The following is a 13,295-nucleotide window of genomic DNA, read 5'->3' on the forward strand; positions in this document are numbered from 1 at the left end:
AAGTTTGATGCCTCCTAGGCACAGTGGGCTGGAAGACTGGTGGAGGTGGCCAAAACTCGAGACGAGTTTTGAGCCCCAGAGTCGCCAAACAGGAATAGAACTGAGCGTGTGACCCCACCAATGGGTTGCTCTCCGAACGAGGAATCCATTGGTGGCGTGACGCGATCGGTTCGATAGTCCCATTTGGCGGCTCTGGAGGTGAAAACCCGCTCGGGATTTTGACCGCCTCCACCGGTCTTCTGGCCCACTGTGCAAGGACACGAATAAATGTGGGGTGAGAGGGGTGGTCTCCACGCTGCCGCGATGCGGCTCTATGCCGCGCGGCGCCGATCCGTGTAGACAGTGGCGGTCCAACCCAAACAACTGGGCGCCCAGCAAGCCAGCTTTGCAGCTTAGTTGTGTTGTAGGCCTTGGGCCCGGTAGCCTACCGGCGGTAGGGCCTGCCGGCGTGTCGGCCCGCCGACTTGCTGACGAGGCTGGGGAGGGAAGGCCCCAACCCCTCCCCTTTTTCCGATGGGTGGTGGCGGCGCGGGCAGGCAGTTTCTGCCGCCGGCCGGTGGACGTGCCTGACGCCACACCGGCAGGGCAGGGCAGGGCCCTCGGCCGGGCCGGCAAGGCTGCCAATACGCCGTGCCGCGCGGCGCAGAGTATCGACGAGGCACGTCACTCACAAAAAAAACCACACCTTGTCGATACTCCGCGCTACGCGTGTCGCCGTCAGCGTCAAGCGTGAAGCGCGTTCGCGGTTTCGGCGACGCCAAGGGTGTCGCGCACAGACCACGCACAGTGGGCCAGAAGACCGGTGTGGTGGCGGTCAAAACTAGTTTTGAGCTCCAGAATCGCTAAATGGGGCTCGAACCGAAAGTGTGACCCCACTAATGGATTGCTCTCCGAACGAGGAATCCATTGGTGGGGTCACACGTCCGGTTCGACGGACTGTGGACTGGAGCCCAAAACGCGTCTGTGGTTTCTGGCGCCTGCGCTGCTCTTCTGGCCCACTGTGTCACGTGACCAGCTGCAGTGTGGATTTACAGTGTACAAAGTAGCTGCAACATCTTGACTTTGAGCCAGTCCTTTTGACACGTCACTGTTAAAAGTGCAGGCCCGCCAACTCGCCAGGTTTACAACATGAACTTACGCATCAACTTTCACGATCAATTGATGTGCTTTCTATTTTTTTCCTGTGGTGACTGCTCTGCTCGCTACGCGATGTGTCCAAAGTTAAGGCCCCCGCCCAAAGTTGGGCAGCTGGCGGCACCCTCAACCCCCCCCCCCCCCAGTTTCACAACCAGTGTCTCCGTCCGCAGGGCGCATCGGCACGCCGCACTTCATGGCGCCCGAGGTGGTGCGCGAGCAGCGCTACGGCAAGCCCGTGGACGTGTGGTCGGCCGGCATCCTGCTGCACATCCTGCTGTCCGGGACGCTGCCCTTCCTGGGCACCAGGGAGCGCCTCTATGAAGCCATCTGCCGCGGCAGGCTCAACGTGAGTCCACCACACTGGCAAAAGAAGCGTCTGCTTTGCGGGGGAAATGAGGGCATTTCACCATCCGTTTGTGCCGGAGTGTAGTTGATGGTTTTGGTTGTGATTGGTAGGGTAGCGGCGGGCGGATGGGCACATAGGGGGCATGAACTGCTGCCCCTCCCCCCGCGCACAGTGGGCCAGAAGACCGGTGGAGGCGGTCGAAATCCCCGGCCGCGTTTTGAGCTCCAGAGTCGCCAAATGGGGCAGGAACCGAACGTGTGACCCCACCAATGGATTGCTCTCCGGATGAGGAATCCATTGGTGGGGTCACACGTTTGGTTTGAGTCCTGTTTAGCGACCCTGTGGCTTAAAACGCGTCTAGAGTTTTTCGCCACCGGCGCCGCCGGTCTTCTGGTCCACTGTGCCCCGGAGTCGTCCTGACGGCTAGCCCCTGTTGCAGCTGGACGGGCCCTGCTGGGAGTACATCAGCGAGTCGGCCAAGGACCTGGTGCGACGCATGCTGGCCGTGGACTACCACCAGCGCATCACCATCCAGGAGGTGCTGTCGCACCGGTGGCTCAAGGACCGCGATAAAGGCAAGGTGCACCTCACGGAGGCCATCGAGGAGCTCAAGAAGTTCAACGCGCGCCGCAAGCTCAAGGGCGCCGTGCTGGCCGCCGTGTCCTCGCCCAAGTGGATCTCGTTCTACTCGGAGCACAACTCGGACGCCCTGTCCGACTACGGCGAGGACGAGGTCACAATGTCAGGTACGCCTATCCAGCTCCTCCAGCCTTCCGTCTTACAGTTTGTTCCCGGAGTGAAGTGTAGCTACGCGGTGCGGGCTTTGTCTGTTGGGCCCGCGGTGGAGGGCGGGGCCCTGCGCGGGGCCCTGCGCGAGGCCCTCGGCGAAGCGGGGGCGGTCAAAATCACGGGCGGGCTTTGAGCTCCAGAGTCGCCTAATGGGACTCGAACCGAACGTGTGACCCCACCAATGGATTCCTCGTTCGGAGAGCAATCCATTGGTGGGGTCACACGTTCTGTTCGAGTCCTGTTTAGCGAACGTGGAACTCAAAACGCGTCCGGGATTTCGACCGCCCCCACCGGTATTCTGGCCCACTGTGCGATGAGCCCCTGGGGGGCCGCCCTGATGGACGCCAGCCTCAGCCCCACTCCACAAAAAGTCTGCCAGTAGCTTCATCACGACGGCGGAAATGAAGCTCCCAGACGCGTCGTGTTGCGAGACATTTCTCCACAGATTTTTTCCTATTGGTTGCCAAGCCAATGCTTCGTGGACTGTTTATACTGCGGGCGGCGTGTGACTCTGCTTGTCCGCTTGCAGCCGTGAGCCTGGTCCTGGACTCGCTGGACGACATCCACTGCCTCCAGGAGGCGCCGCACAAGGACCGCGAGATGCTGATGCCGCTGCTGGAGGACCGCCAGCTCCACGCGCTGCTCGAGGTGAGTGTGTGTGTGTGATGAAAGTTGCCTACCTGTAGGGGAAAAGTGCGACTTGTGACCTACCTCTCTGGCGGCTTCGCCGGTGGGTATGCCTGGATCCGCGCCCGTCTGGCGAACTTTGTGCCTCCTTCCGGCCCGACAGCACTGCAAGATGTCTCGCTGTCGGGTGTGTGTTGAGGGCAAATCGGGGGTGGGGGAGGGGGAGGATTTCCACCTGCCCAATCATTCGGCGGAAACAGGACCCCGCCCTTTTATCCTGCGGACTGATTCCGAGAGTCGTCTTCGTCGCCTGTCTCTCTCGCACTGGTAGGCCGTCCGCTAAAGGTGCGTGAGAGACGGAGCGAGGGAAAAGACTCGCGGAATCTGTCGGCAAGGCCGAGGTGGTCGTGATGCACTGTTGTGTTGAGGCGCAGTGGCGTCCCCGCAGGGGGCAATTTCCTTTACCACGTGGGCCACGCCCCGCCCCGCCCCGCCCCGCCACCGCACCACACAACGCCACGCCTCGCTCCGTCGGCGGACAAGGCAAGGGGTGGGCAAACACGCTAGTTTCCGCCAATTCTGCTGTCGAGTGTGCGGTCCGCCCGGTCCGGGCGAGACGGCGGGGCGGGGCGGGCCCATCAGACGTCCAGACGTGTAGGCGCTTCCGGTTCCTTCCTTCCACGATGGTCGGATCCTATTTTCTCTAATCGAGTCAATGCGCACGATCGTTGCGCACGATCGGTGGGTCGTAGAACCCTCTAGTACCGTGGGAGATTGATTTGTTACCAAAGCGTTCAGGTTTTCTCAGTGAGAGATTCTATCACTTTTTTTGTGACCAACTCTGCACGGTTGCGTACGTTATGCTTGCGCCATTTCCTTCCGATTACGAACCCATTTAGAGTGCGGCGTCTCGTGGAGACCTGGGTAGGCGCGTTGAGTAGGAAATTGGTGGTTCAGCGCTCCTCCGAACGCTCTACTTCCAAAACCACCAACGGCACCTCTTTTGTCCCCCGTTTTGGGTTGATGTGGTTCCTCGCTGTTGACGCTGAATGGAACGCAGTGCCGTGGCCGATTGCGGTGGCCCTGTCCACTGGCCGCGGCCCTCCGCCCCGCCCCGCCCCGCCCCGCCCCGCCCTGGCCCTACTGGGCGCTGGCACCCCTGGCACCCCACAGTGAGAGAAAGGCCGGGACTACGGTCCGCTGGTCCACGCCGCGCCGCGCTACGCTGCGCGTGCTGCGGTTGGGGTTAAATCGGTCGGCGGGTGGCGGTGGCGGCCGTCGGGCGAGGCACTTGTTGCGCCCTCTGTCGGCGCGCCAGTGAACGTGTTCGCCGCGGGCACTGCCGCCACTGCCGGCACTGCAAGGCTGCGGGGGAGGCGGTTCGCGCCGCGGTTCGCGCGCCGGCCTGCGGAGGGCGCCACTGCCGCCACTGCAGCCACTGCAGGCGGCCAAAAGGCGCGTTTTGAGCTCCAAAATCGCTTTACAGGACTCGAACCGAGTGCGTGACCCCACCGATGGGTTCCTCGTTCGGAGAGCAATCCACTGGTGGGGTCACACGTTCGGTTCGGGTCCCATTTAGCGACTCTGGAGCTCAAAAAACGCGTCGGGGATTTCGACCGCCTCCTCCGGTCTTCTGGCCCCACTTCTGGCCCTCTCGTTGCTGCGTTTCTTTCCGCCAACGCGTCCGTGGTATTCACTTCGTAGTCTGGCGAAAAAAAAGGCCTTTTGGGTCCCACACGACGTACACACCAAATATTTTTGTACAAATTTTGTTCGAGACATCACAGATTTTTTGGGCACACGAACTTTTCGTACAAATTTGTACAAAATTTTGTACAATTTTGTAGAAAAATGGCGAAAAATGTGCAGTTTTTCGCACGAAAATTGTACGAAAATTTCGTGTGCACAAAAAAAAACTGTGATGTCGCGTATACAATTGTACATAACATTTAGAGTGTATCAATGCCCAAGAAGACGATAAGCGGTGGGCGCGGAGGGATCGCCTCGGCGCCTCGGCCCGCGGGACGGACCACCTGTTGCGCGCTGCCATCGCCTCCCCCTCCCCCTCCCCCACCCCCCGCCAGCACGGCTTTGCTGCAGGTCGCGTCCCCATAGATGGCGCCACTGCGGAGCGACGGCGCCAAGAAACCAGCTTCGTTTCCCCCCCCCCCTCTCTCTCTCTCTCTCTCTCTCTCTCTCTCTCTCTCTCTCTCTCTCTCTCTCTCTCTCTCTCTCTCTCTCTCTCTCTCTCTCTCTCGCTTTCCGGATCGAGCTTTTTGCTGTCCACGGTGGCTGCCCCCTCTAATGGCCCTTATCGGGGCGCTTTATTTGAGGGAAGTGAAGGGACCGGACTGACCGACTGGCCGGCAGGCCCCGGCAGGGTGGGGCGTGCTCACTGATTCCGAGAGTCGTATCCGTCGCTCCAACTCCCTCGCACCTGTAAGGGACACGCCCTATGAGTGCGAGAGAGACAGAGTGACGACTCTCAGTCTGCAGGGGATGGAGGGCTGGGGAGGGGGCCATGGCACGAGGGCTCCCGCACATACCCTGGGGAAAGGGTGCCTGCAAGGGCACCAGAAAAAAGGCGAACAATTTTCACAGAAAAAAAGGAAACGAAGGCATTTTGAAATCTGCGGAGAACAGCTTCAAAACGCGGAGCGTTTTCTTCGTAATACGAAGCAATACTACGATGCCTTTATTTTCTTGCCTCCTAGACTTTCTCGATTGTTAGTAAGGTTTTAACGTATCCATTTTTTTTTGCGTCCGCTCTCCGCTGTGACGAGCTAGTGTAGTCTGAGCGGTAGTCCCATGTCCTGTTTGCCAATCTAGCCCCCCGCCCCCATGTCGGTCGTGACGGTAACGGAAATGGGCTCTTGATTGGATCGTGCGTCTGCCGGTGCAGCATCACTGCCACGGTGCCCTGGCCTGGCCTAGCCTGGCGCCTCCGGGACGGCAGTTTCTTGTGTCGATGACACACTGCGCGTCTGTCTGGGTCGACGGGTCAAGGAGCAGCACACTGTATCCGCGAGCCGTTTTCGTCGCTCGGTCTCTCTCGCACTCATGGGGCGTCCAGTGGGAGACAGAGCGACCAACAGGACCAACACGACTCTGGGAATCAGTCTGCAAGGGGAGTCAAATAAACAAAGCAGAAGCTTCATGGAAATTGAAGGTTTCCATCTCTCGTGAAACACGATGAGCGTGATTTGAAGTCGTTGCGTCATTCCGCGTGCTGTGCTCACCCTTCAAAAGAAAGTTGAATCGCTGGAAAGCCTGCGGTCGTTTCACTGTTCCAACGAAAGTCACGTCGTTTTCGTTTGAATGTCGATGTCACATTCGTTTTAACGCGGATCAACATTCAAACGAATTTGATGCCATGTTCGAGCGAACGTGGCAAATTCACTTTCAAACGAACGTGACGTCACATGCTTTGAGTTACCGTGTTTGGTAGCACTTTTTGCCTACTTACAGGGGCAAATTGGTGCTTTTTGCCTACCTTTCAGGCGGCTATCTAGGGGTCAAGGGGGGGGGGGGCAATTGTCCTTTTGCCCCCCCCCCGCCCCCCCCCTGGATCCGCGCTTGAATTTCGATAGGCAATTCCAGGGAGTTCCTGGAACCGTTTTTGCCGTCAGCAACTACTGAGTAGCCTGTGAATGAACCGAGGGACGGACTTTAAGGGGGGAGGGGCGGCGGGGCGAGCTGCCTCATCCCTCCGAGGGCCCCGCCTGGATCGGCCTGGATCGGCCTGGACGCTAATGGCGTGAGGAAACTGCGACCAACTCGGAGCTCGATCGATGCAAACTTGTAGCGGTGTCCGTCTGCCGTCTGCGGAACTGGATTCACGGCCGGACGAGGCCTGCGCCGCTTGGCCTTGGTGGGGCTTTGTTTGGCCGCTCTTTCACGCACCAGAAAGCAGCCGGCCGCCCCGACAAATCCTTTTCTCCTGTCCGCCTCGCCGGCCGTCCGGAGCGTCCCACAGTGCGCCAGAAGGCCGGTGGAGGCGGCCGAAAGTCTAGACGCGTTTTGAGTTCCAGCGTCGCTGAACGGGACTCGAACCGCCCGTGTGACCCCACCAATGGATTGCTCTCCGATCGAGGAATCCGTTGGTGGGGTCACAGGCGCTGTTCGAGCCTCGTTTCACGACTCTGGAGCTCAAAACGCGTCGAGCATTATGGTCGCCTCCACCGGTCTTCTGGCGCACTGTGGGTCGGCGACCCGACGGTCTTCTGCACCGGGATGCACGACATTGCGTCAATGATTACTTCCTTCTCCCAGGCCGCCCCGCCCACCCTAGCAAAAGGCTTGCACGGGTGACCGAAAATTGAAATCCTGGGGGCGTTCGATCCACGGCGCGGAAATTGCCCATCCCGTGTCGCGGCTGCGGCGCACTCTGGTTTATTTTTAGGGAGAATTGGCCGCTGAATTGGCCGGTTAGCCGAAACTCTCTCCTCTCCCCCCTCCTTCTCTCTCTCTCCCCCCACAGCGTGTCCACGTCACTATCACCGGCCCCTCGCGGGGTCATTTGTCTCACTCTGTTGCGCACGCAAGGTGCTGGCGACAGCAACCCCAGCGCTGCAGACACCCGCTGCCTCCCGGTAGTGCCAACTTGACGGAAAAAATAATGCGAATTATTTACGGAAACATTAATGTTAATTAAATAAATCATAACAAGTCCACGGACAAATTGCACAAAATTTGCCCTTGTCTTCTGCACTGTGAAACCAAGTATAGTACTCCACTTGAAATATGGAGGTGTGGAATTTTAAGTGCACTGTCTGCACTGGCTGATGCATCTTGTTGGACGGATGAGGACGGAGCTGAGACACGGGTGCCAGCGTCCCAGCCGTATATCCGGATGGGACTGAACAAGTTGCGAATCGGAAAGTGAGCATCTTTTTATGTTCTTGCTGGGGGCTGGTCCGCGAGGCACGGAGGGGTTGAGGGAGGGTGGTGAGTGAGGGGGGCTTTCTTCCTGGAACGTGGCATACTTTCCAGACTTTACGATACGTGGGCCGGCGCGTTGGTCGAGGCACGTAATTTTACTTTACGCTCCATCTAACCGAGCGTCTTAATTGTAACGACGTCTTAATTGTAAACTATGCTAATTTGCGATAGTTTCCTGAGCGATAGCGGAAGCCGCGCACCGCGAGTGCAGTCGTAAAACTTTGTCTGACGTCTGAAAATTGCAAAGCTCCTCGTGTGCACTCCAGACGCCACGAGCGGAGTTCTCCACACTTGGTTTCACAGTGGTGCTGCCACGGCCCCCTGCCGAACCTTCTCGTCGGGGATCGGTCGTCGGCATGCCTGTGTCGCGGCGCGCACCGCGTCGCTCCGCGTGGCGTTGAGAAATGAGGCACTCTAACGCACCGAGGGGCGGCGGCTCAATACCCTGGCCGTGCCCGTGCCGCTGCCCTGCCGTGCCGTGTCAGGGTGTGGCGTGGCGTGGCAGGGCGTGGCGTGGCGTGGCAGGGCGTGCCGTTGCGTGGCGCGGCCGCGAGGCCCTGCGCTTCCGTTCCGCGGGGCGCGCTGCTTGCTATACATGTCTGGGCCGTCGGGAGCGCGCTCGCTCGTCCCGCCAAATTGACAAAAACTCAAAGTGGCCGAGTTACATGTATAGGGGCGGGAAGCTTCGTGGAAGGACTGCTTCGGGATTAAGGGGGGGGGGGCGTTTGAGGAGCAGAAGCCCGGAATGGTGGAGCCCGGCAGACCGGATCCCGAGCGGTGCTTCGTCGCTCTGTCTCTCTCGCATCCGGACGGGGCTTTGCCACGAGTGCGAGAGAGACAGAGCGACGGTTTGCTGAGCCCCTTGGGAGGACGCGGCCGCCACATTCGCTGCGTAATGCGTCGTGGAGCAAAGCCGCGGCCTCCCTGCGGGACAGGGGACCCTTATGGACCCGCCCGGGACGCCCAGGACGCCCGGGACGCCCAGGACGCCCAGGACGCCCAGGACGCCCAGGACGCCCAGGACGCCTAGGACGCCTAGGACGCCTGGGCCACCCAGGCCGGACGGTACTCTGACTCAGAGCACGTTTCGAGCTGAAAGGCCCGCGGGCGGTGCTCGACTCAAACGCAACACGGTACCCAGACATTCATCGTTATGATTCGAGTTGTGCATTTGAAGATGACTGCTCTGTCAAACCATAGTACGGAGAGCTTCATTCTCTACGCTTCAAGTGTGGAGGAGCTCACAGAGAGCCCCCCCCCCCCCCCCGGAGGAGGAGGAGGAGGGAGGAGGGAGGAGGGGGAGGAAGAGGGGAAGGAGAAAAAGAGGCAGGGGTGCCGATGCCTGTTTTTATAGTCAGACCAGGCTTCTGCTGCTGGCTGCCGCGACGGCCGCCACCTTATGTGCAACCTTATTGTGAGCTTGCCCCGGGGCTGGCCCGGGGCTGGCCGGGGGCCTGGCAAATAAAGTAGGGGCCTGTGGGGCGGAGGCAACGCCAGGCTACGCCGCGAGGAAGGCCTCCATCGAGGACACAAGGGCCGCGGTCGTGCACTGCGAAACCAAGTGTGGGGACCTCCGCGCTTGGAATGCGGAGCTGTGGAGTTTTCAAGTAGTCTCTGCACTGAAGAGTGGACAGTGAGTGTTCTTCGTGAGACGACAGAGAGGCTGTCGGGGTTCTTGTCGTGGAGGCAACGCTCTCAGCGCGTTGCTGACTTTTTTGTCAATATCCTTACAAGGCCGTGGTGCTGTGTGCATGGGCGTCCAAGTCCGTGCTGTTGGCATGCGGTGCCGTGGTGGAGGACACGGCCAAGGCCAAGATGCCGCTGAGTGAAATATCCATAAACAAAGAGAAAATTTATGGAGATTACACGCGGAAATGAATGGCGCATGCCGCGAAAAAGATTCCGGACGTTACCTTGAAACAAATAAATATGGGAAATGTCGCACTTGAGTTTTATTGTCAAACCAGGTGTGCAGGAACTTCTAACTGCCTGGTGTGCAGAGTAATTCTCGACACTTGGACGTGTGCAGTTTGCAGTCTCCACACTTGAAGTGTGAAGTAGATCGCAGAGCCCATATCTCTTGTTGTGGTGCAAAAGTATCTTGAAGAGGAGACTGCAAACTCTGCACCTTCAAGTGCAGAGACTATGCGAATTCCACGCCTCTCCGCGTTGCGAGTGCCGGGCTGGTTTCACAGTGTGGCGTGGCCGGCCGCATGCACCGCCGTGGCGAGGTCCGGCCGGCATTGGCATTCCCTTTGACCCGTTCGGTGGTCACGGCACGTAATTGGCTGCTACCGTTTCGTTGGCTGCCTGTAATGGCTTGGCAGTCTGGCGGTCTGGCTCGGCCTAACAGTGCAGGACCTCGTGCAGGACCTCGTGCAGGGCCTCGTGCAGGTCGCAGCACGCGCCCTGGCAAGGGATTCTGCCCCGAGCTCCGTTCTGCTCAAGAGCGTTCGCCGCGAGTTCGGGTCGGGTATTTACTCGGGGATAGGGCTGCGCGCTGCGCCCCGCCACGCCGCGCCACGCCGCGCACGCCGCACGCCCGCACGCCCCCACGCCCCGCCACGCCCCGCCACGCCCCCGCCACGCCCCGCCACGCCCGCCACGCCCCACGCCCCGCCACGCCCCGCCACGCCCCGCCACGCCCCGCCACGCCCCGCCACGGCCCGCGCCACGCCGCGCCCGCCACGCCGCCCGCCACGCCGCGCCACGCCCGCCACGCCCCGCCACGCCCCGCCACGCCCGCCACGCCCCGCCACGCCCCGCCACGCCCCGCCACGCCCCGCCACGCCCCGCCACGCCCCGCCACGCCCCGCCACGCCCCGCCACGCCCGCCACGCCCCGCACGCCGCGCCACGCCGCGCCACGCCGCGCCGCGCCACGCCACGCCGCGCCACGCCGCGCCACGCCGCGCCGGGCCCCAAAGCCGAGGCCGGGCGGGGTGCTGAGGCAGAACCGCCGCTGGAGGTGAAGGTCTGTGGACACGACGTCCACCGCCGGGGTGTTGCACGGTCACGGTCGGGGAATCATTCCTCAAAATGTTTTTCCATTTTCCCACAACAGACGACTCTTCGTTTACTCTGGTGGTAGGACTGAATAGAACTTTTGTGTGGTTCTTTGATCGTTGCTCTCCGGTACGCTCCTCTCCTTCCTTTCTTAGAGCGGTAAAATTTCTACCCAGTGCCTGTCCACGAGCATCACGTAGTTGAATGCATCACGCCTCAGTTTGTGCACTGGATAACGAATTTCGGCCACGCTGTACACGGTAAAAACGGGACCTGGTTTTCCCAGGAAGCCTATGGTGAAGACATAGGTGATTTCCAGGGAGTTCCTGAAAAAATCAGGAACCGTTTTCACCGTAGTCACGACGCGAAACCCCGCTTTCCGGAGCTCCGGCCAGAGTAACTCCCCCGTTTCCTCCGCTCCCGGGCACAGGGTGGCACAGGCTGTCCGGGCCGGCATCTGATGTACGCTGCCAAAGATTGCCGGTGGGTCCGTCGTCGTGGGATTGGTGGTGGGATTGGAGGCAGGGCACCTGGCCATCCACGGCATAATGTGCACGTTGAAAGTCAAAACGTTTCTATACGTGGCGCGCGGACTCCCCCCTCCCGCCCCTACCTCCCTCCCCCTCCCCCCCGCCCCCGCCGCCGGTTGCGCCAGTGGGGTGGCGGGTGGCCGGGGCTGTACCGCCGTGGGCTAGGCCGACCCTCTGGCAATCAGACGCGCGTCGCGACTCGCTGCGAAAGCATCGACGCCGGCCGTCGCCGCAGCGTCGCCGGGGACGCCGACGTGCCGCTCGCACCCGTGTCAGCTGTCGCGCCGAGACAAGCCGCGCCGCGAGCACGCTCGTCACGGACCCCGCCGACCCTCGCCGTCGTGACGACCGGCCGTGACGAACCGCGGAGTGAACGAATCACGCCGGGACGACTCTTGCCTTGACCAAAACCCTCGTTCTGACGAACGTGACCGACTGCCACTGTTGGGAAGGTCGTCATTGTTGTCGTGACCGTCATGGTTGTGACGTCATCACTGTCACCGTTCTGACGGGACGACCGTCACCGTTGTGACGACCATTGTGACGAAGACAGTCAATATTGTGACGACCAGAACCACTATGTGACGAAGACTTCCAATATTGTAACGACCATAACCACTGTGACGAAGACTTTCAATATTGTGACGACCATAACCATTGTGACGAAGACTGCCAATATTGTGATGAAGACTGTCTTTATTGTGACGACCGTCACTGCTGTGACGCTGTTGCTTTAACCACCGTTGTGACGAACCTTGCCGTTGCGTCGCTGTCACGGAATCTTGAGGTCACGAGCCTCGCGCCGGCCGACAGGCTGGTAATTGCTTAGACTGCCGAGGCTCCTTGCGCAAAGGCACCTCGTGTGGGCGTGTTGGTTTGTGTGTGTGTGTGCGTGTGCGCGAGTTTGTGTGTCACCGTGTTCCGACACGATCGTGTTTAGCGTTGGTAGTGCTCGCCGTGCCGCCAGTCGTCACCTGTCAAGGCTCCCCCCGTTCGCGCCGGCCCCCTTCTACCTTTCTTCCCCCTCTGCCCCCCCCCCCAACAAAAAAATCCGGAGGGGAAAGCTATTGGTGTACTACGTACCGAGCGGGGTGGCTCCCCCGCCATCCTGGTTTCCCTCCCCCACTGGAAGTTTGGTCGTCACGAAAACTCGGGCCAAACGAATGCCAAACTGAGTTTAAAGGAAATTCGTCCCTGGAGCTACCTCTCGCCATAACGGAACTGATATAAACATTTATTTGCCGGGTTGTTGTTTTCTGTTTTCATTACTCTTTTGTTTTTAGTTTCCTATTTTTGTTGACCATAATAGCAGCATTGTAGACTCTGACCTGGTTTGAGGTTTTGTTGACACGATTGAGAAGTGGTGTGTGTGTGTGGTGGTTGTCAGGGAGGGCGGGGGGATTTGGAGGTAGGGAGGAGGGAGGGACGTTGTGGATATGTTTTCTTTTGCGGCTTTTCATGTGTGTATGTGCGCGTGCGTGCGTGTACGCGTGTGCGAGCGTGCTTGTGCGCACTGTGAAGAGTGCGTGAAGTTCAGCAAGGCGTGTCCCCGCATTTGAAAGATGAGAATAGAGTTTGCAGCTTCCAGCCTCATTCGGGACTGGAGATTCTCCTTGTTTTCTTTACCGCTGCTCTCAGCTAGCCCACAACAGGAAGTGTGGAGTTCTACACAGTCGGTTTGGCAGTGTGTCCGTGGGTCCGCGCGTGCGAGATTGCGAGTGTGCGTGCGCGTCCCGAGGCGCCTTGCCGGCCGGCTGCCCCGTCCGTCGTCCTCGAGGGCAGCGTCCCCCTCAGCCTCCCGATTTAATAAGAGGGCTGTCGAGGCACGCGTCGCTGGTCCGGCCTCACAGTGGATTTGCCAGAAGACCGGCGGAGGCGGCCAAAATTCTAGACGCGTTTTGAGCTCCAGAGTCGCTAAAC

General features: G+C 60.1%; 1 protein-coding gene across 12 annotated transcripts in view; it reads left to right on the forward strand.

The window, feature by feature from the left end:
- LOC117650957 (peripheral plasma membrane protein CASK) overlaps positions 1 to 13,295 on the forward strand; it is a 254,602-nt gene that overhangs the window by 52,137 nt on the left and 189,170 nt on the right. For all 12 annotated transcript variants that reach the window (XM_034394621.1, XM_034394622.1, XM_034394627.1 and 9 more), the window contains 3 exons: positions 1,308 to 1,483; positions 1,923 to 2,229; positions 2,802 to 2,920. In XM_034394621.1, coding sequence (XP_034250512.1) covers positions 1,308 to 1,483; positions 1,923 to 2,229; positions 2,802 to 2,920 — 602 coding nt within the window. The remainder of the gene's footprint in view (positions 1 to 1,307; positions 1,484 to 1,922; positions 2,230 to 2,801; positions 2,921 to 13,295) is intronic.

Source organism: Thrips palmi, unplaced genomic scaffold, assembly GCF_012932325.1.
Source record: "Thrips palmi isolate BJ-2018 unplaced genomic scaffold, TpBJ-2018v1 HiC_scaffold_5, whole genome shotgun sequence".
Lineage (NCBI taxonomy): Eukaryota > Metazoa > Arthropoda > Insecta > Thysanoptera > Thripidae > Thrips > Thrips palmi.